Source organism: Amborella trichopoda, chromosome 4, assembly GCF_054954075.1.
Source record: "Amborella trichopoda isolate Santa Cruz 75 chromosome 4, AtrichopodaSantaCruz75HAP2 v2.0, whole genome shotgun sequence".
In the NCBI taxonomy this organism is placed as follows: domain Eukaryota; kingdom Viridiplantae; phylum Streptophyta; class Magnoliopsida; order Amborellales; family Amborellaceae; genus Amborella; species Amborella trichopoda.
Window position 1 is genome coordinate 37,672,140 of NC_142339.1, and position 21,878 is coordinate 37,694,017.

The window sequence follows — 21,878 nt, forward strand, 5'->3', positions numbered from 1 at the left end:
ACAACATGCCTATGGCTGCTTTGGTTTTGATGCACAAAGGCGTTGCATAGATGACAACATTTAGGCTCCAAGACTTAAGAACTGAGAGTGAGGATATATATTCCTAAAGTTTATCTTCTAGAATCAAATCAGTCTTTCCATGAAACAATTGGTTATCCAGCCATGGAATCTGAATATCATTGTTACCATGAAGCAAACTTGACTTTGCTTGTTGATTTGTTTTGAAGTAAAGAAGCATGACTTTATTTGTTTCTGTTGAAGCCCTGCAGTGACTGTACAGTTTTTTTTTTCTGTTATTTTGGTAACTGATTAGCTTATTTATAGTTAGGTTAGAGCTGCATAAAATGTGGACTGATTGCTTGCTAGTTGAAACACTAATTAGTTCATGGGTTTGCTATGGATAAAGGATCACAGATTAGCCTATTTTTTGCCGAGAGGCCTGGCCTGTGGGCCCTCTCGATGGACTACTGTAATTCTTTTCTTTTACTTAATACAACAGTTAACTGCATCAAAGAAAAAATTATGACTCTAATCCCAAATCAAATTGGAGTGATATCCTTTGGTGAATCCTAGAATACGTATTTTGTTTAGTAAATGCGCTTGCAAAACACCAGTTATTTGATTCTCTCAATAGTACTTGTAACTCACTCATGGACCCATAAGTAACATATATCTTCATAGGCTTATTCTGGATAAATTCTTCTTTTTACTGTTCTTTCGCAATGTTGAGTATTGTTTCCTTTTCCTTTTCACTGCTGGTTGTCTATCAATTTACTTTCCTGTCGGAGTGCCTATTTTTTACGTTCGCAAAGAATGATCTGTAGTGATAAAAAACTATCATTAAGTGGGAGCTGCATTTAGTTTTGCTTTCTGTTGTCATTATTCCAATATCCCTTTTACTTGCATTCGTGCATTTTAAACTTAAAATGATACAAAGCTGTTCCGCTTTGCAGTTATTATTACAGTAGCAGTTTGGGTTATTATTATGATCCAGTATCTCAACTTTTCTGCAGTGCAGCAACAGGAAGATGGTAAATTGTTTCTTTACTTCTTAAGTGCCTTTTGAGGTCTTTACCTCTGTGATATGATTTTATCCACTTAAAGATGAAGAGTACTTGATTACAGATAAGTTTTATGGCTAGGAAATACCAAGATGGATCATGGCTATGTGGCTTTTAGTGAGAACCATTAGATCCATTTTTCTGGTGGGTGAAAGCTTAAATGTTTGAAACAGTGTTATAAAAACTGGTGAGTTGGGCACAGGAATCGCCCGAGTCACTTGGAGCAAGTGTCACATAGACACCGACATGCTAGTACATATTGGGGTTTCTATTGGGGGGGCTCAAAATTTAGTACTTCTGGACACTTCCGTACAAGGCACTACTTAAACCCATAGGTCTTGTCATATCTACCACCTACAAATAAGTGTTTTGAAGTCGACAATCTTTCTGTCATTGTCTCCTTGCTACACTATTTTATTATAGATAAACCTTCCTGTAGTAGTATTCCTCTTTCCTATCTAATCCTTACTAGTGAAGATTCAGAATCATAAATGATTACAGTCCTTGTTTCATTAGCTATATTATGCATTCAGTCTGTTCCCTTGTGGAGATGCATGTATGTATCTTGAGCTCATCTGCAAAAGTAACTCAGGAAGGAGTTCCTATAGAGACAAACTTGTGGTCCACATCAAAGTGCACCAGTTCAAGAAAAGTGGATATATATTAATTACTAGTTGGAGAACTAGCTCATTGTCGGGCCTAAGCCCGGATGAGAAAGGAGGAGGGTTATATTAGGTTGGTAGCTAACATAAAACTTTTGCCACATCCCTGTAAGCAACATGTTGTACCGGCACCCAGAAACAAGGGTTTAGCTAGGTGGTTCCTTAGAAGCGACACACCACAATTACACCTAGTTGCGGTGATAAGTAGGCATGGGCACCCGTGCACGGGAGAAAAAGCTAGTCCAAGGGAATATAATTCATCTGGCCACGTGGAATGCAAGAACTCTATTAGGCAAGAGTGTAGAGTTAGTAGATATAATGAGACGAAGGAGGGAAAAAGCTAAAGAAATTGATGGGTAACTTTAGTATACAGGAAAGGATAATAATAGAAATTATGTAGGTATAATATTAGACATAGATTTAAAAGATATAGTAGTAATTGTTAAGATAGTTGGTGATAGGTTCTTATTAATTAAACTCGTGTTAAGAGAGGAGATAATTAATGTAATTAGTGTTTATGCACCACATATAGGATTAGATTATAGAATAAAAGACAATTTTGGGAGGACATGAATGGGCTAGTCCAAGGAATACCAAATGGAGAGAGGACGCTTTAAGGAAGGGACTTAAATGGTTATGTAGAAAAAGATAGTATAGGATATGAAAGGTACATGGAGGATATGGATTTGGGGAAAGAAATGAGATGAGTGATGGTGTTCTTGATTTTTTTTTTCTATAGGTTACGATTTAACAATAGTAAACACATACTTTGAAAAGCAAGATGAACATTTAATGCCTTGTAAAAGTGGGTTATATAAAAGCTAGGTAGATTTTTTTCTAGTTAAGAAGACAACGGTCATTGATCATTGTGTAAAGACTGTAAGGTTATGCAAGGATAGAGTTGGACCACGCAACATAGGCTCATGACCATCGATGCTTGCATTGAAAGATGGAAGAGGAGTGATACTAATGGGTGTCTAAGAACTAGGTTGTGGAGCTTAAAAAAAAGGGAGAAAATAGACCTATTTAGGAATAAATTAATAAAAGTAGGAAAACATAAATTTGATAACGAAGTTAATGTTATGTGGCATGAGATTGCTGATTCTATTAAGATATTGGCAAAAAAAGTTTTAGGACATTCTAGAAGGAAAATACTTTTAGATAAGGAAACTTGGTGGTGGCATGATGAGGTTTAAAAATCTATTAGCATAATATGATGATGTTACAAAGCTTGGCAAGGGAACAAAAATGATTAGAATTTTGAAAAATACAGAAATGGCACGAGGAATGTTAAGGAAATAGATCGATACAACAAATTGGGACAAGATAAGGTGAAAAACTTGTCAAGAGAGAGGAAATGCAGGGACCTAGATAATGTTAAATGCTATAATGAGGGTCAAAGGGTGGTGGTGAGGATGACAAGGTCAATGAAAGGTTGAGAATTGATTTTCAAAAATTGTTAAATGACAACCACTTTAGGAGCTCAATATTAGGAGGAACCATTGACATAAATGAGGTCAGAGGTCATAGATACTTTTTTCAGATTAGAATATCTAATGTGAAAGAAGCTTTGAGAAAGATGAAGTTGGAAAAGGCTTTAGGACCAGATTGTATACCAATAGAGGTTTGGGAGGGCGTGGGAGAGATTGGTATATTCCGGTTGACCAAGCTACTCAAAAAGATTATTGAGAACAGAGAAAATGCAAGATGAATAGAAGAAAAGTGCTATGGTGAAAACAACAGAGACATAAAAGAGTTGTACGATTGAGGGATCAAACGTATGAGCCACACTATGAAACTGTGGTAGATAGTGATAAGGCAACACGACTACAACATGAAACGAGTGTATTAGAAAATCAGTTTGGATTTTATGTCAGGGAGGTCAATCATTGAGGGTATTTTCTTGCTTAGCAAATTGATTGAGATGTTTAAGGAGAAGAGAAAAGATCTCCACATGATCTTTATTGATTTAGAAAAATCATACTATAGGTTACCTAAAGAGATATTGGGTAGGTGCTGGAAAAGAAAAGAGTCTTAAGAGGATATATTTGGTTAGGGATATGTGGGACCGCTAACTAATGTGAGGACAAATGGTGGAGAGAAAGTGAGTTTTCAGTGTTAATAGGCCTATATCAGGGGTTAGCATTAAACTTATATATCTTTGTTTTGGTTATGTATGAGTTACTAGACATCTACAGGAAGAGGTCCCGTGGTGTTTGTTATTTATAGAGGACATAGTTATTGCTGAGACTAGAGTAAGAATAAACACATATCTTTGGATGGATACTTTAGAATCTAAATGTTTTAAAATTGGTCTGACTAAGATAGACTATATGGAATGCAAGTCTAGGACTAATAGGAGAAGAAACAAGGAACTAGTTAAATTTGATGCGCAATGACGTAAAAGATATTACTTTTATTGTCTTGGGTTGATAATACATGAGAAAGGAGAGATTGAGGAAGATGTTGCTCATAGAATTAGATTTAGGTGGACAAAGTGGAGATGTGCTTTTGGAGTGTTTTGTGATTGTTGCATACTAATAAAACTGAAGGGGAAGTTCTGGATAATGGCTATAAGACCAGCCATGCTTTATAGAATGGAATGTTGGGCGATCAAGAAACAATATATCCATAGAATGAGTGTAACTGAGATGAGGATGTTGAGATGGACAAGTGGCAAAACAAAGGATAGTAACTCAAATTAAATACATTTTAGGGACTTAGGAGTAGATCTAATGGGCGATAAAATGAGGGAAATTAGAGACTTGTTGGTCTGGTAATGTGCAGCATCGACCTTGAATGACACTAATTAGGAGGGGTGATTTGATTAAAATGGAGACTCTAAAGGCCCAAGGGAAAGGTCCTCAAAGGAAATGGATGAAAATAGTGAGAAAAGATATAGCGACTTGTGGCTTGACTCAGGGTATAGCCTTTGATAGAGCGGAATGGCATAATAGGATTTGTACAGTTGACCCCAAATAATTGGGATAAAGCTCGGATGATGATGTTATGATCATGATGACGATGAGTTGGAGTACTAGCTCATGATGCTTTCCTTTGTCAGAAGTTGTTTCACAAGTCATCTGAGCTTTGTACAAAATTGGTAAATGCAAAATAGACCTAGGTATTATTTATAACTCTGTGTAATGCAAAATGATAGTTAAAATTATGAAAATGAGAAGAAGTTAAATTGCATGCTAAAGCAAAATAGAAAAGCATAGAACTAAAGAAGTTATTTATCATAATCGTCAACTTTTGTTCTCAAATAGTGTTTATCAGCCTTTTTATAACTGAAAAGCACAAATATGGTTGCTTTGATAAACTCTTAAAACCAGAGTAAAGCATGGATTGTTCTGACTTCTAATTCTCAAAAGAGTACTTTATTTACAATTCTCATTTATTCAGGTATTCATACAATGGACAATCTGGTGCATATGACGAAATTCCTGACTCTGAGTCTGCTCCAAACTAAACTGGTACTTGGATTATCAGATGGTTGTAATATGTGACTTCGCACCAATCTGCAGTAGGCCAATAGCATGTGTGACTAGAGCCATCTATTCGACACTGGCTGATATTTGGTTGTGGTTTTGTGTGGCATACATATCTGTTCTAACTTCGCTGTTCATGTAGATAATGCATTCATAGATGGTGTCCTAAAAATTTTGGTAAGCTAGCTTCATCTGTAAAAGAGTTTTCCTTTTGTTGCTAAACGATCCTTCAAAAAATTCTTGGCTCCTTGCTCTCTCTCTCTCACGCACACATTTTTGGACCAAAATAACTTCATCTACAATGACATTGATTTTGTGGTCAGGACAGCGAAAGACGACCTATTTGCTGTCACAAGTAAATGCACGAGTTTTCAGAGCGATTTCAAAGAGAATGGGGATATGGAACACTTAAATTGTTTAGCCTGCCTGGGCAAGCCTGTGGGCTTTCATGCTGGACCTAGGTCGCTCAGGATTGAAATTTTTTATGTATATATACTGTATTTATTAAATAAATAAATTTTCTTTATTTATATTGGGCCTGCCCATGGGCTAGACCAGGCCTGATGGACACTATTTTGGGCCCGGTTCGGGCCAGGTGAGGCCCATCCCCCTAGCTCCCCTACTTATGGTACATATTTATAACCCGAACTTTAGGTGATGAATTAAATGTATTTTGACAATCTTCTATTTGGTCCTTACTCGGAGGTGCGAGGTGGTTTGGGATCGAATGTGGGCAGTGAGAATGGCAAGTGGGCATACGAGACTATAGGTGGGACGATTTCCACAAGGGAAAATGAGAATATGTTAATGGCATGAGGCGCAGAGAAAGTGCTGCATGATGCCCTCGGCCATCGGGTTACCGACGAGGGTTACCAACGAGGGTTGATACGAGTTCTTTCTTTTTTTTGGGTAATTCAGTGGGGAAAATAGCTTCTTACCCGTTCTTTTGTATTGATTTGGGAGTTAGCTGTTTTGAAGGCGGTGTCAAAAGGATTGGAAACCACCACGGTCGATACGAGATGCTCATGCTACTGTGTGATGCATGCATGCATCATGATATAAGATTTCAAGAATACATGAAAGGAATCTGATAATTAGGAGAATTTTTTTCAATATAGAACTGTGGGAGCCATTTTAGAATCATTGAGTATTTCAATTGAAAGAAAATACTAATTTTGAGCTTCTAAACACTTCAATATGTACGGGCAAGTGTGGTTACTAAAAGGGTCGATATCATTGAACTACTATGAACACACTGGCTTGGGTTAGTCACTGCATGGCAAGGTATTGTTACGAGGGGAAACTACTCATGGATGGGGCCTGCCAAGAGTTGACCGAAATTTGAAATCTTGTAAAAATATGTTTTGATGATCAATTCAAAAAATAAAATCGATTTTGTACTCTTCAAACGATGGTTATGCAAATGGACAGTAGCAGCAGGCACCGCTGTGCAACTAGCCATTGTTGTACCAAAGACCATTGCTTATGTTATTTATCATATTTTTGCAATTTTCAGATAAATGGTCGAAATTTCGAACCATGGGTGCCCCCCACATTATATTTTAGATAGATATCTACGGCACAGCAGTAGGTTTTACAGGTTTCCAAAGTTATGTAATTAACATTTTTAAAAAAAATTATAATGTAATTTTCATTGTGCATATAAAAGTTTAATATAATATACATTTTTATTATTAAAATAAAATTAAGAGGAAGACATGTGTTACAAGAATAAGAAAAGACTTTATTGTTAGAACAAAAATAAAGTAAAAGACCTTGAAAGAGAGGGATATAGAGTAGGTGACGTTGAAAGAAAGGGATAGAAAAGAGAGGATATGGTTTCAATAGTATATTTTTCTAAAAATTTCCACAAAATATTTAAAATATGCATGGAGAGAAGCAAGGCGCTAGGGGCAGTTCCTAGGAACTTGAATAAGAACCAACCTGTAATAGTGGTCCCTCTCTCCTTATTTATATTTGAATAGGGAACCTTTTATACCCATATTTGATTATATTCAAATGATAATTAATATATATATATATATATATATATATATTAAATTAATAATTAATATATCTAGATAATATAATTATTATATCTAGATAATATAATTATCTAATATAATAAATCTAAGTATATAAATAGATAAATCGTTAATAGGATTTTTTACACTTAATAACCTCTAAAATAGCATCGGATGGTATCGGTTAAAGTTAGAATCACTTGTGAGTTGTGAATGTTATTTTTACATTCAATACCCTTGTATACCTAAGGCCAAAGCTAAACTAAAAGGGTATTTTAGTGTTCTTTTACAAATCATAAAAAATAAAATTAATACATGGGCAAAAATTCTCTCTCTAACTCTCTTGGCATCACCCTGTCTAGGGGTGGCAATGAACTCACCAAACCGGGGACCTAAAGGGTAGACCCGACCTCGAGTTTGAGTATGGGTCCAAATTTTAGATCCGAATACTATTTGAATCTGGGTTTGGGTCCAGTTGGACCGCGTGTCGTAATAGGGTAAATGATGAAAAAAAAAAGGGGCAAAATAAAATAAAATAATAAGCTCATATTCATAGGGTGGCAATAGATCCAACCAAACCCGATGGGCTGACCTAGAACTTGACAGGTTTGGGTATGAGTCCAAATTTTAGACCCGAATATTATTCGGGTCTGGACCCATACCCACACCTGATCATGTCTCTCATCGGCCCTTCTCTCTCTCATCTACCTATCTGCTCATTGCCATCCAATATTTATCTCTCTTCATCTCTTTGCTCATGCTACCCATCTCTCTCTCTCTCGTTTTGCTTCTATCTGACACCATGGTTCCTATGTCCAACAAAAGTTCAAGAACAATCAGATGAGGTTAACAACATTTGGAAAGCAAGAAGAGCATTTTATTATGGTGGGTCAAAAGGGCCACAACCTCTCTCAATCCAAGGCAAATTTCTCTTTGATAAAAGTACATGCTGCCTCCATTTCCCCCATAGCGATCGGCGGCTCCATATGTGTTGTGGCTGTGCCATAAAACTGCTCACTAAAATTGTGCTTCAGATGCATAGGAAAGAGAGAGGAGCCAGCTTAGCTATGGGAAGATTTACAGTGATGTGTGCCTGAGAAAGATAGATGGGGTGGCTCAACAATGAGATTCAAGTGGATTATAATAGACAGATGGCTCGATGAGAGAGAGAAGAAAGAGAGATATGGGGGACTCAATTGATAAGAAGATTTAAGGTGGATGAGAGAGAAATGGGCAGATGAAAACGAACCGGAGACATGAAGGTAGAAAGTGAGAGTAACAAGAATGATAATCATCTAAAATATACGATCTTGATAAAGATTACCATGGTAAGGATTATCATGATGTATTCATGATATGGATTACCGTGATATATTGTACCCTCTTTTCATATTGGTAAAGATTTGAAGTAATCAAATCCTTGATTGAGTGAATCAAGTATAAGTACATAACTATTATAAATAAAACCCACATACCTCGCTATTGGTGTGGAGAATTTTGTAGAAATATTATGTCGTCTAAAATTTGGAATAAGTAACTGTAAACCATCACCAACGCCAATGATCACAACCAAAAAATTATCTGTTAGAGATGATGATCATGTTCAAGATAAAAAAAAGTAAATAAGTCTTGGCCTACAATACCTTACATTCACTCGACCAGATATCACCTATGTTGTCAATCAAGTATGTCAATTTATATGCATGATCGTCATAAGATGTACCTCATAGCAGATAAAAAGATTATCCGATATGTAAAAGGTACCTTGGGTGATGGTCTCTTCTTTTCTATTGGTGAAAGATAGGTTAACCTTATTGTCTATTTTGATGCTGATTGGGCTGAAATCCCGATATAAGAAGGTTAGTATCAGAATTTTATATTTTTTTTGTAGGATCTCTTGTATCTTAGAATAGTAAAAAAACAAATGACTATTTCACGCTCAAGTTCAGAAGCAGAATATCAAGTAATGTCTTCCACATCTACTAAAATCACTTGGTACCACTACATTCTATCAGAATTGGGTATTAGAATTCAACGTGCAATTCGTCGTTGTGATAATTAGAGTGCAATAAAGCTTGTATTTAATCCTGTTCTTCATGCTCAGACCATATACATTGAGTTGATTATCATTTTATTCGAGTTCAACCACAGAACAACTTGCTGATATATTTACAAAAGGTCTTCCTACATCTCAGTATGCTTCAATAGCAAGTAATTCGTTCATGTTTCACATCGACAATAGTTTGAGGGGGAGTAATAAGATTGGTAATTATCTAAAAAGATATGATCTTAATAAGGATTAACATGATATATTCATGATAAAGATTACTATGATATATTGTGACCTCTTTCCATATCCGTATAAATTTAATTTAATTTCATTCTTGATTGAGTCAATCAAGGATAAGTACATAACTATTATAAAAAGAACCCACATCCCTCTTTATGGATGTGGAGAATGTAACAAAAATATTATGTCCTCTAAATTTCTTCAGAGAGAGAGGGTTATATAAGGGAGAGAAAATGGGTGGACGTGAGTGAGAGAGAGAGAAAGAGAGGCTTTTAAACTTGGGAGGGAGAGATATGGCAACGAGAGAAGCAAATGATAATGTGGTTTGAGAAATTTATGTACGAACTGGGTTTTTATAACATTATAACAAAATGACTTGAAAATAGTTCGTTATTACTTGGAAGGACAGATCCCCAATTTTTTTTATTTTTTTCAAGTTTACTCTCGGTTTGATGTTTGCAACATCTTACCACATGTAACCCCCAATAATTGAGGTATTTCTTGTATTCCATTATCTTCTTAAGATGATGATTTTAGTTGGGGGAGTAAAAATTTGAATATAAAAACCTTGGAGGCAATAATTTCGAACATGTGTTTGTCACCTTGAGGATGTTGCCAGTGGACTAGAGAGAGAGAAACCGCGTTTGGGTTTTCCCTCTCTTCTGAAACCTCCTTAGATTCATGTACTCCTGATGATGCAGAGCGAGAACTATGAACCAGACTCATGCTCTCTTCCAAACCAGATAAAGAACCCGGTGTTATCTCCGAATTCTCCAGTGAACTAGTAGTAGGACTTATGGTGGACTCCAAATTCTCCATCAAAGCAACATAAGTCATCAAAATATTTATTGAATCAGTCAAAGAAGCACTTCTTCTAGCATTCTTGTGTCAGGAGAAGAGTAATCACCATCTCTTTGTAGAATTGAAGGTCTATCTCGTTTGTTTCTGAGGGCATTGGATGTGTCCTCTAAGGATGGAACATGGGCAATCAAGTATAATTACATAGACACAATAGAAAGAGACCAAGAAAAGGAAGGGGAGATGGGAGAAAGAACAAGATTCTAGAGCAAAAGTGAGTCTATGGAAAGAGAGAGAGTGAGAGCTGCAATATAGGGGAAATGAAACAATATCAGGAAGATGGTGCAAATTTCAGAGAGAGAGAGAAGACATGGTTTTGCTTTTTTTTAAAAGAATAAGATTCTAGAGAGAGATGATTTACTAGTGAAGACAACAACTTGGCACCATTGGATGTCACATCTAATGACTTTGATACACGCTATTTTAGTGACTTGATGCACAGGAGAGGGCTACTGCACTCCGAACAGGAGGTGTTCAATGGCAGCTTGGCTGATGCTATAATGAGGCAAATTCGACAAAAAAAATTGAAAGTATTGGGGTTGCCATGTGGTTTGATGTTGCAAACATCGGACCGAGGGTAAATATAGAAAAAAAAATTAGTCTATTCTTTCAGGTAATAATGGCCTATTTTCGGGCCATTTCATTATAATGATATAGAAACCCGGTTTGTATGTAAATTTTCTTTCCTTTTTTTTTTTTACTTTGTGTCAAAAGATTATATTGTTAATGATTGATGTCTTGTATTTTGAGAAAATAAGGATATATATTCGTATAAGGGTATTTCGGTAAGGGTATTTCGGTAATTTGTACCATCTATCTAGGACTCGATATATATTGTTACAATGAGGGGTTTTTTAGGGTCAAGGGAAAAACGTAGATCTTTTTGTAATTTTGTAATTAGAGACAACAGATAGACGTGAGGTAGAGAGCGATTGTAACCCTATTCTTAATTGCCAATAAAGACGCTCTTATCTCCCGTAGACGTAAGCACGTTGCCAAACCACGTATATCTTTACGTTGTGGTTGATTGTCTTTTTATTTTGTGCTTGTTTCTTCTTTCTTGTTTTCATGGATTGTATTTCTTTTCTACATATATTGCATAGATATTGTTTACGAAATAATAATGCAAGGGCAATGTTGATAATGCCATCAGACTTGAACCTGAATGCTAACCATTTCCGCAGTGTAGTTACAATAGAACAATCTGTAATAAAGAGTTTTTCACATCACCATGCTATCGACATCGAAATCCCCTGCGAGAAAACACATTCAAGTAAAATATGGCAAATATTATCATCATTATGATGACAGAAAGGGCACATAGAAGCAAGGGCGAATCCCCTTTGCTGCATGAGAGAAGCGGTAGGAAGACGATGATGAATGCTCAACCACGAGAGCCATTTAGCCCTTGGATGACACTTAGAAGACCATAGTGCCCTAAATACCAGTTGAGAAGAGCCCTTAGAAGACCATAGTACCTTGCATGGATTTGATTGGGTTCGGATCAGGATCGAGATCTCATGTATATTTTTTGGATCTAAATCTGGATATGAATATTCTGGATCCAATCGGGCGCAGATCTGGATCCACATTCTATATATACTTTCCATATTCAAGTCCGAATCTTAGTAGATCTGGATTCGATCCGACCCATTCTCAACCCTAGGAAAAGGCATAGATGATAAAAATAATATTCACAAGTAATTATACATTATTTGAGGTTCTCAACCCTAGGAAAAGGCATAGATGATAAAAATAATATTCACAAGTATTTATACATTATTTGAGGGTTGTTACCTGCAGAAAATCCCATAATTATATACCCACTAACTTTTTGCATCTAACATAATAAAATTTTCATAATCCTATGATTCAGTTCCAAGTAGAAGATGCTGATATATTTATAATTGGATGGCCCTACCTATGCAAGTTAAATTAATAATTTAAACAAAGCTATATTTAGCTATGGGTTAAATATATTGTTACTAATATATAAATGTTAGGCGAGATAGCGGTTAACTACCCCTTTTTTGTGGATTAATAAGCGAATGTGTTGTAGCCAATTGGACTGCAAAAATAGAAAACCAAATGGTTTTTTAAAGCCTATGTTTAGATATGTACGAAAACTTGCTGACTTTTACGTTAAAGTGTTTGACATATATAGAAAATGTTATTGCTAAATAGTGGTCTCATAAATTTTAGGATATGGGTGTTTGATGGTAATTTTAGTTAATCGATTTTTCTTTATTTATGAAACTTACGGGCAAGCTGTGTTTCTATTTATCATTTTCTCACCCAGTTATGAATTGACAAAGCCACAAAATAAAAAGAGAAAATTATGTATATATATTTATTATATTTGTCGTTATTACAAAAATACTTTTTAATTTCCTTTATTACAAATATATCTGGTTTTTTGAACTTCATAATACTGTTTTTTAGAAAAAATGGAATTGCCTATTTTCGGTTTTTCAAAAACCGAAAATTAAAAAATTTAGATTCTTCAAAAACCTAACTTGGGTTTCTTCTTAAGACTCTTTGAGCTCAGCTCTTTTTCTCATCTCATGGAGTTGCCTCCCTCTACATAGGCGGGCCTTCAAGAGTTGCTTTGCCTTATTTGCTTGCATTCTCTTCCATTGCCATTTCGATACACCGCCCAGATAGGTTCTTGGGCCTCTTCCACTTGGAATGGTCAATGAAGCAAAGTTTTTCTTGGTCACTGTAAAAATCTAAATGAAGAAATTTGCAGGAAAAGATCGGCGTTCTAGATTCAAAACTCTAGACCATGAGATGTTTGAAGTGGGTTTTGGACTAGAAATGGGGATTTGCAGTATGAACATTCTCTCGCTTTAGATCATAGAGAAATCACTATTAATTCATAAATCACAAAACCCAGGATAAAATATATCAAATTATGCAAGAGACAATTATCACTACTGAGAAACCTCAACTTTATCTTATTGGGATTGATTATGGGAAAGATACCATAATTCTTGATCCAAGATGAGAGGCAAAAGTTGACGTATTTTTTAGAGAAAGAGGGACTTCAAGACCATTTTGAAGAAGAAGCCCAATTCAGGTTTATGGATTTTTGAGATGTATTTTTTAGTTGATATGTATTTTTGAGTTACAAAACCTTTGTAGTTCTACTTTAAAACTTGGTCAAGCATAGGCCATGAGTTTGTAAAGATTGATATGATATGGTCAATACGTAAGAGAGTGATAGGACTGACAAAATTATTGATGGAGTATAGAGATTCAAGGGTGCTTATGAAGTAGGTATAGAGATTCAAGGCTGCAGCAGGCCATAAACATTTTGTACTTGGCATTTTTGTTGTGTTTTTATGTTTGAATGCTTTGCAAAACATTTCATGTGTTGAGAAAGCTTCCAAACCATTTGTGCACTTTTTCCCTCTATACTATACTATTGGGATTTATTTGAGGCCAATCCATTGGGATTTAGTTTTGCATAAGAAGTTACATGTTCATATCATGTTCATCAAATTGAATACCCTGATAACCAGATATCATAAGAGGGATTTTTGCTGAGGAGAGGGGACAATTCAGCACTTAAAGAACGCGTCTGACACTTAAAAAAGGCGGACTGACGCTTCCCTAAAGAGCAGTCCGACACTTAAAGAAGGCGGTCCGACACTTCACTATAGAGCGGTCTGGCAATTTGCTTTTTGGAAAAATGGGTAGTCTGGCACTTGACTATCACGGTCTGGCAAATCTGTCACTGGAATCAAGGGCGCTCTGGTAGAATTCTCTCTGGCAGAAGGGCATTCCGACAATTCAAAGGATCAGTTTGGCATTACCGTGGAACAATCCGACACTTCACAGTGGCTGTTCGGTGATATCTTACTGGTAGAAGGGCAGTTCGGTACTTAAAAGGCACTGTTCGGTACTCCCTTAGATCAATTTGGCACTTACAGAGGGGCAGTCTGACAAATATCTTACTGCTAGAAGGGCAGTCTGACATTTCAAAGGTGCGGTCTGGCACTTCCTTGAAGCAATCCCGCACTTCACAAGGGCGGTCCAGCAGTTGTCTTACTGGAGGATGGCGGTCCGGAGTTTTAAAGCTTCGCTCCAACGCTTATATTACTGGAGTGGGCAGTCCGATGTTTATGGTCACAGTCTAGTGTGTAACTTACTAGAGTAGGGGCAGTTTGGAGATTTCAAGTATTGCTCCGGTGATTAAGTTACTGGAGTAGGGGCGGTCCGACATTTTACAGTAGTGGTTCTGTACATGTTCGGTAGTTAACATGTGCGTTCTAGCGTTTGTGTCTAGAATAATGTGTTGTCTGGCATTTTTAATCTACGGTCCGGCATAACGCTGTCTGGAATAAGTAGTCCGGTAGAATTGATATGTTCGGAAATTTACAACTGTAGTCCAGCGAAAGTAATAATGGGGTTTGTCATAGCTGGAGAAATGATTTATTCTGTACGGGGAAGGTACGTAAAAGGGTATTTTAATAAAATTTTTTTTTTTTTTTGAGTTGGGGGTATTTGCTAGGAAAACATGGTTTTGGAGAAAAAGTTGTTCGGAAAAATCAAGATGGGGTAAATTATTTAGAAAGTCCATTTTTGGGGGTTTTATGCAATTTTCCTAATATAATATTAAAAAAATAAAAATTAAGTTATATTTTGATCAAAATGTTTTTGCATGAACGTACTGTAGAAAATATGGCAAACATTCAAAGGTATAATTATCATAGATTCCAAAATGGAATTATTTGGGTTCCTCTTGCTTTCAGATAATAATCGCAAATATAAAGGTTATTTTTTCGTATAACCATTTACTTTTGATACGTGGTCACAAGTACTTACAACCATCTATTGTGAAGTTTCCATCTATTGTGAAGTTCGATAGATTGGATGTGTCACAAAGTTTCAAAAAATTTCTTTTGAAATTTAAGCTTGGTTATTGGAATAATTACAACAACCTAATATCACGTCCAATGATTAAGATTAATGTCTCTCCTTATACCAAAGGGAAATGATCTCATTCTATATTTTTCTTTTTATCTTTTTCAACCTCTCGCATTCTCGATTTCACTCTCGTGCTTCCCGATTCGAGTGACTTTCGGCCTAAATAAAGAGCGAAATATTCAACGAATTTAGGCTTCTTTCATAATCTCCGCTAAGCCGCCGCACGAAATTTCGCCTTCGAAATCTTCCGCGTTTACTATCCCGCCGTAATTTTACAGCTTCCGCTTGCGAAATTTCAGTTAATTTCGCCACATCGTCATTTCCTGCACCTCAAGCCAAGCCGGGAACCATCCCTGCAGTTACCACCAATCACCACGTGTCAAATCCGGAAAATGGACCGCCTCCCCTCATCAACTACAATAGGATCCTGACCGTATCGAATGTAGCCAATTGGACACTGCCACGTCGCCCAGTCTTCCTGGGTCCCGCATTCGACGCAGAGGTCCTCCGCAGCTACTCATGCTTGCCGGACTTCGTCCCTGGAAATGACGTCCACCGGCAAATTTCGCCGGTAATCGGCATCCGAAACCAGAAGGTCTCGCTTTCACCCGTGACACCTTGGCGCCCAATGCCCCCTCCGCCATCGTGTGGGAAAGGTAACGAGATTGAGGAGGGGGTATTGGTGATTGATGGTGAATACGCTTATGAAGCAGCAGAACAAGTCGTCGTTGATGGAGTCGGCGTCAAATTGCTCAGGAGAATGGGCAATGGGGACTCTGTATAAGAGGGCTTGGGAGGACAGAGGGGCTTGCCGATAGGGCTCCAAGTGTCAGGTCAGTTCATGCTCTGCTCGTACTCCTCTTTTTCTTTGGTTTTTCGGTGCAGAAGAAATGAAGTAAGTAGTTGGTGATGTGGTGGTGGTTTTGATGTGCATGAAACTGCAACTGGTGATGCGTTTTCCCAAGAAGTCTCTCTTCTCTTCCCTTCCCTTCTCTTCTCTCTTTTGTTACTCAGGTAGAAAGAGATTACAATGATTTGAAAGAGAGTTAAAGCTAAATTTTTGCCCCTGATTTTGAACATCCATTATGATACGCAAAGATGGGACGGTGGGTAGTTCTCCTACCTAAATCTGAGCCGTTCAAACTGCTGTTTCAAATTAGAAACCCATTTCAGATTTTTACTTATCTTTCTTACCAATTTGAAGTCCCGAAAAGATGTATGTGCACGATGCACGCGCTCTTTTTCTTCACGCCCACGCTTTTCTTAGAAGTAGAGGCTTTCCTTTTTTAAGTGCGAAATCAATTGAGATTTTGCAGTTATTTATATATTTCCAGTTGTCCATATCCCCTTAATGACCTAACATATATATCTATTATATATATATAAGATCCCCTTAATGACCTAACATATATATCTATTATATATATATAAGAAAGGATGGGGGGTTTTTGCAGCCTAGGCTCCAAACCGCAGAAGCTCGTGCAGTTTGGGTTCGTGCAAGCATCTAAGAAAGTGCAGTGCAACCATCCTGTACCCTTGGGCCTCAAATCTTACTTGCACCATCCTGTACCCTTGGGCCTCAAATCTTACTTGCACCAGCAGTGCAACCGCGCCGCTTTGATGCTTGGTCTCGCCAAAAATGACAGTGCTGCCGATAGTAGCCGCGGTGGCAATGAATATACCCATTGTTACTCCTCACCATCATCTTACCGTCCCAACTCAAACCCCTCCGTCATTCTCTCCTCTCCTCTTTATGCTGATTATTCTATGGGGTTTACAGTGAGGATAGCGAGGGAGAATTTGGTGAGCAGGGGAGGTAATTTCTTGAGGGCCGCGGAGGCCTTGGATTCGAACATCAAGAGAGAGGGGGCGCCATTGATATTGAGGCTTTGAAGCAGGCCGGAGCCCCCTTTTCCTTAACGGAAGCAGAGGCCCTTTACGATTGCCTGAGGACAAAGTTTTTTTGCGATGACTGCCTGTCGCCTGTTATGGCTTCTGCCCGTTGCTTGAGGAAACGCCTGCCCATCTTTTCTTTTGGGGTACTTTGTACTTCGGATTGTTAAGGTGTAGATTATTTTTCTTTTCTTTTGGGGTACCTTGGACTTCGGATTGTTAAAGTGTAGATTCTTTTTATGAAGAAATCCTTTTTCTTCACGAGGAAATATGGGTTTTCATGAATAATCCAAAGGACAGTGTGTATGCCTAATTTTTTTTTTTTGTGTGAAAAATGTTTAAAAGTACAGGTAAAATCAAAATGGCCAAACAATCATTGTGGTTTATATAATATTTGAAAAAACTTTAATGTAATAGAAAGAGGGAAATTTTATCAAAGAACACATGAGAGATATACTATTTAGTATTGGGTGCAGTTTGTATAGAGCCTAGGTTCTAAACAATCAAATTAGAGCCTACCTTCAAATAGTGTCAAGAAATGTAATTTCAATACCTTCAAATAGTCTCAAGAAATGTGATTTCAATACTGAAAATCATTGTGATAGCTTTAAAATATATTTTTATCTTTATTTATAAAGTTTAAAGCTTAAAAAATAGTGTCAATCAACTGATCTATGAAAACCTGAAATTCTTGAAAATGGACGGTCTAAAAATGTGTTACAAAAGATACTATTTCCAAAGCTTGAATCCATTTTTTTCTCATGTCTATGTAACTTGATGTTGAGATGATCAATTTGAGGATATTTGGGCATCAAAACAAACTCTTTGAATGAAATTTTTGAGGTAGGCTCAAATTTAATTGTTTAGAGCCTCAGTTCTATATAAATTTTTCTCTTTAGTATTTAGTGTTTGACACATTTATAACTATTCTAATTCATTGATCATGTTTTTGTTTATGAGTATTTTAAAATGAAATCAAAAGATATGGATAAAATATTAAATAGTTCATCTCTTATTTGATTAATTTCCTTAAAATATATATATAATGTCTAAGCTCAATGAGAAAAAGTAAGAAAATGGATTTTTGATATGCAGCTAGAAAATTTATTTCCACTCGTGAATTTTTTTATGATTAAATTTGGAAAATCCAGGATTAGAGCACATCTAATAGACTTGTAAAAACACCTGAAAATAGCGTTTGTATAACGTGCATGAGATCTCATGGACTGATTTCAGATCTTTCAACTTTTCTTTTTTCTTGCATAATATGAAGGAAAATTATAAATATCCCCAAAATCAACTTTCTACCTTTCCTACACCCAATACTTTTTTTGTATTCTCTCTATTTCTACCCTCCCTCACCGTTTCTCCATTTTTTTTCTCGCATATGTTTTTTGGTCCAGCAAGCATTATGCCGTACCGCATTATGTGATAAACTTATTGGGATTTATGCGATCTCGAACACATCTTGCTGGACGAAATTTTTTTTTGAGGTCCGGCACTGTTTATGTGTGCCGGACCACACTTCTTTTTTTTGATCCAGCACTTTTTTGTGCAGGACGGCAAAAAAATATTTCGGTCTGGCTATTTCGGTCCGGACCGCATAAATTCTAATAAGTTTTATCCTCATATAATGCGGTCCGGCTTATTGCTTGCTGGATTGAAATTGTTGACACGTATGGCCAATGAGGCATCACATGATTTAGCTTACAATTATGGGCTTTGAGGAATCCTATGTTTTATTATAATTATCCATAATTATCTATATTTTTCATGATCCAACGTTCATATGGATGAGTTGGATGAATATTTCATATGGATGAGTTGGATGAATATTTATGAGATGAGGGAAGAATTTTTCTCAAACCCATTGGAGAAAGATATACCTTAGCCCATCTTCTCCCTATAAAAAATGGAGAAAGATGTATGTTAGCCCATTTTCTCCCAATAAAAATGAGAAGCCAGAGTAAAGAATATACAAAAAAAAAAAAAAAAAAAGGGGTACAAAGCTTCATTTGTAAACATATAGTTTTTCTTCTCTTTCTCTAAAAGGCAAAAGGGGTTCCTAATCTAGGGGGTACAAAGCGTCATTTGTAAACATATAGTTTTCTTCTCTCTCTCTAAACGGCAAAAGGGGTTCTTAATTTAAATTCTGGGCTTTACGATCACCAGCTTCACGGTCACCCTCCTCTCTAATCTCGGGTTTCATCGATTACCAGCCTCACGGTAACCCTCCTCTCTAATCTCGGGTTTCGTTTCATTCGCACCATCAATTTTCACTAACCATCAATTTTCACTAACATTGGTATCAGAGACATCCAAGTTTTATCTTACTCATGGAAATTTTTTTTTCTTATGGTATAGCATATGTTATTTACCATCCACCCACACACCAGAAACCTCCAAAAAAGCTCTGGAGGCATAGCAATGGTGAAAAACCCAGTTTTGCCATTTTATGAAAAGTACTTAGAGGTATTTTTATCATTATTTCTAAAAACGGGATTATTATTTTAATTTATTAAATGTGTAATTTCTAGCAATTGTAGTGGTTTTTGTGTATCCACCCATATTTAGGGGATACTCTATATAAGCATAAGTGAAGTCATTTATAATGAGAGTTTTGGAAATCAATTGAAAAGGCTTGAGAATTTAAAGAGCATAGGCTTCTTCTTCTTCTTCTTTTTTTATCCAAATTCTAAACTCAAAGAAAGAGGAGAGAGAAAAAATTGTTAGATAGAGAAACTACCTTTGGTACCCCTCACTCTCTAGAACACCAAACCTCATCTTTCGTAGAATCCCTAACTCCCTACTCCCCATTGTATACACCCTAGCTTCCCCATTGTATACACCCTAGCTTCCATACATCGTGCCTTCCATACACCCTAGCCTAATCCATATATCCTAGCCTAATTTATACACCCTAGTCTACCACGCACCCTAACCTTCCATACACCCTATGCTAATCTATTCACCCTACCTTATCCCAACCCACCTAAGTCCATACACCTAGAGGCTAGACACTAGCTTTAGCCTACAAAGACCAAGACCTCTCTCTAAAATGCATGCAAATGGACCCTCAAAGGCGAACCTAGGCTTAAACCCACTTTAGGTCCACTCTATCTCTCTCCCTCTCTCTCTCCTCTTTCTCTCTCCACTCGGACCCAGGGTGGGTCTGAGCTCTCATTCTCTCCCTCCCTCTCTCTTTCTCTCCTCCCCTCTCTTTCTTTCTCTCTGTTCTCACTCTCTCCCCCCCTCTCTTTGCTCTCACTCTCTCCCTCTCTCTATCTTTGCCCTCACTCTCTCTACTCGAACCCAGGGTGGGTTCGAGCTCTCACTCTCTTCCTCTCTCTCTCTCTCCCCCTCTCTCTCTTTGCTCTCTTTTTTTCTCTCTCTCTTTTCTCTCTCTCTCTCTCTCTCTCTCTCTCTCTCTTTCTCTCGCCTAAGTCATGAACTCGCGCCATAGATGGGTCCGACCCCACTCTCTATCTTCTTCTTACTCTCTCTCGTGCCTAAGTCAGAGACTCGCACAATAGGCTGGTCTGCCTCTCTCTCTCTCTCTCTATTTCTCTCTCTCTCACTCTCTTTCACCCCCTAGTGACGGATGTGCGCCAGAGGCAGTCCATCTCTCTCTCACTCTCTCTACCCTTCTCTCCCTCTCTCACCCTCTATCTATCCCCCTAGACACGGACACCCACCATAAACGGGTCTACCTTCTCTCCTCATCTCTCTAATTCTCTTTTCTCACTCTCTTACTCCACTCTCTCTAACTTCCATCCCTCACTCATCCATCCTTATCTACTCTCTCTCATCCATTCTATCTTTCTCTCACCTCTCATCCAGACACCTTTATTTCATTACTTATTTATTCTCTCTCTTCACTTATCTCTTCTCTCACCCTTGATCACTCGAGCTGGAGTCCTCTTGAGATAGTTTATTAGGGTTCTAACTCTTGGGCTGCTTCTTTAACCATCAATTCACATAGTGTTTTTGGTCGTAAGAAAATTAGATTTTCTGACACTCAATCACTCGAGTTGGGTTCCTCTTGAGACAAGTTTTTTAGAGTTTCAACCCTTAAACTATTCTAACTACCGGATTACATAGTGTTTGGGCTGCAAGAGATTTCTATCTCTTTCACTCTCTTTCATTCTCTTCTATTCTCTCACTGGGTCACTTTTTGAAGGCTCTTTGGGTTAGTGACATAGTCACGGGCTAAGTCCCTTGACTCCACTTTCTGAACCCTTTGAGTACTAAGGCTTCGAGCTTAGTACTTTCCCTTGTCTTTAGTAATACCTCTTTGGAGAAGTTACGTTGGGAGGCTGCCCAATTCCTAGGTCATCTTCTTTCTTCTTCTTCTTCGTATCTCTAAACCAAACCCTCATCAACCGATTCTTATTCTGCCCTTTATTCTCTTTCTTATCTATCTTTCATATCACTCTAAACATTAAGACTAGAACCACTATCACATACGCGCATTAAGAGGAAGTTACCATAAGTGGATTCTACCAATAGTCTCTTAGTGAGAGTCCAAGTGAGATATCAATTTCTGTGGGGTTCAAATTAAAACCACGTTGCTGGACATTCGGAGAGCTTTCGTAATTGATCTAAGACGGCTACGGCCTGGTCTCATCCCATGAACTCAATCACTGTGAGGTAGGTGTTCGAGTCCA

At 37.3% G+C, this 21,878-nt stretch overlaps 1 protein-coding gene across 10 annotated transcripts in view; it reads left to right on the forward strand.

Annotated features, from left to right (window-relative positions):
- The window catches only part of LOC18423823 (CD2-binding protein-like protein), a 39,989-nt gene extending 34,453 nt beyond the window's left edge, over positions 1-5,536 (forward strand). For 5 of the 10 annotated variants that reach the window (XM_020675380.2, XM_088865132.1, XM_088865136.1 and 2 more), the window contains 2 exons: positions 954-1,031; positions 5,129-5,536. In XM_020675380.2, coding sequence (XP_020531039.1) covers positions 954-1,031; positions 5,129-5,195 — 145 coding nt within the window. In that variant the 3' untranslated portion in view covers positions 5,196-5,536. The remainder of the gene's footprint in view (positions 1-953; positions 1,032-5,128) is intronic. The other 5 variants (XM_088865134.1, XM_088865139.1, XM_088865140.1 and 2 more) reach the window with 3 other exon arrangements.
- The last annotated feature ends 16,342 nt before the right edge of the window (positions 5,537-21,878 follow it).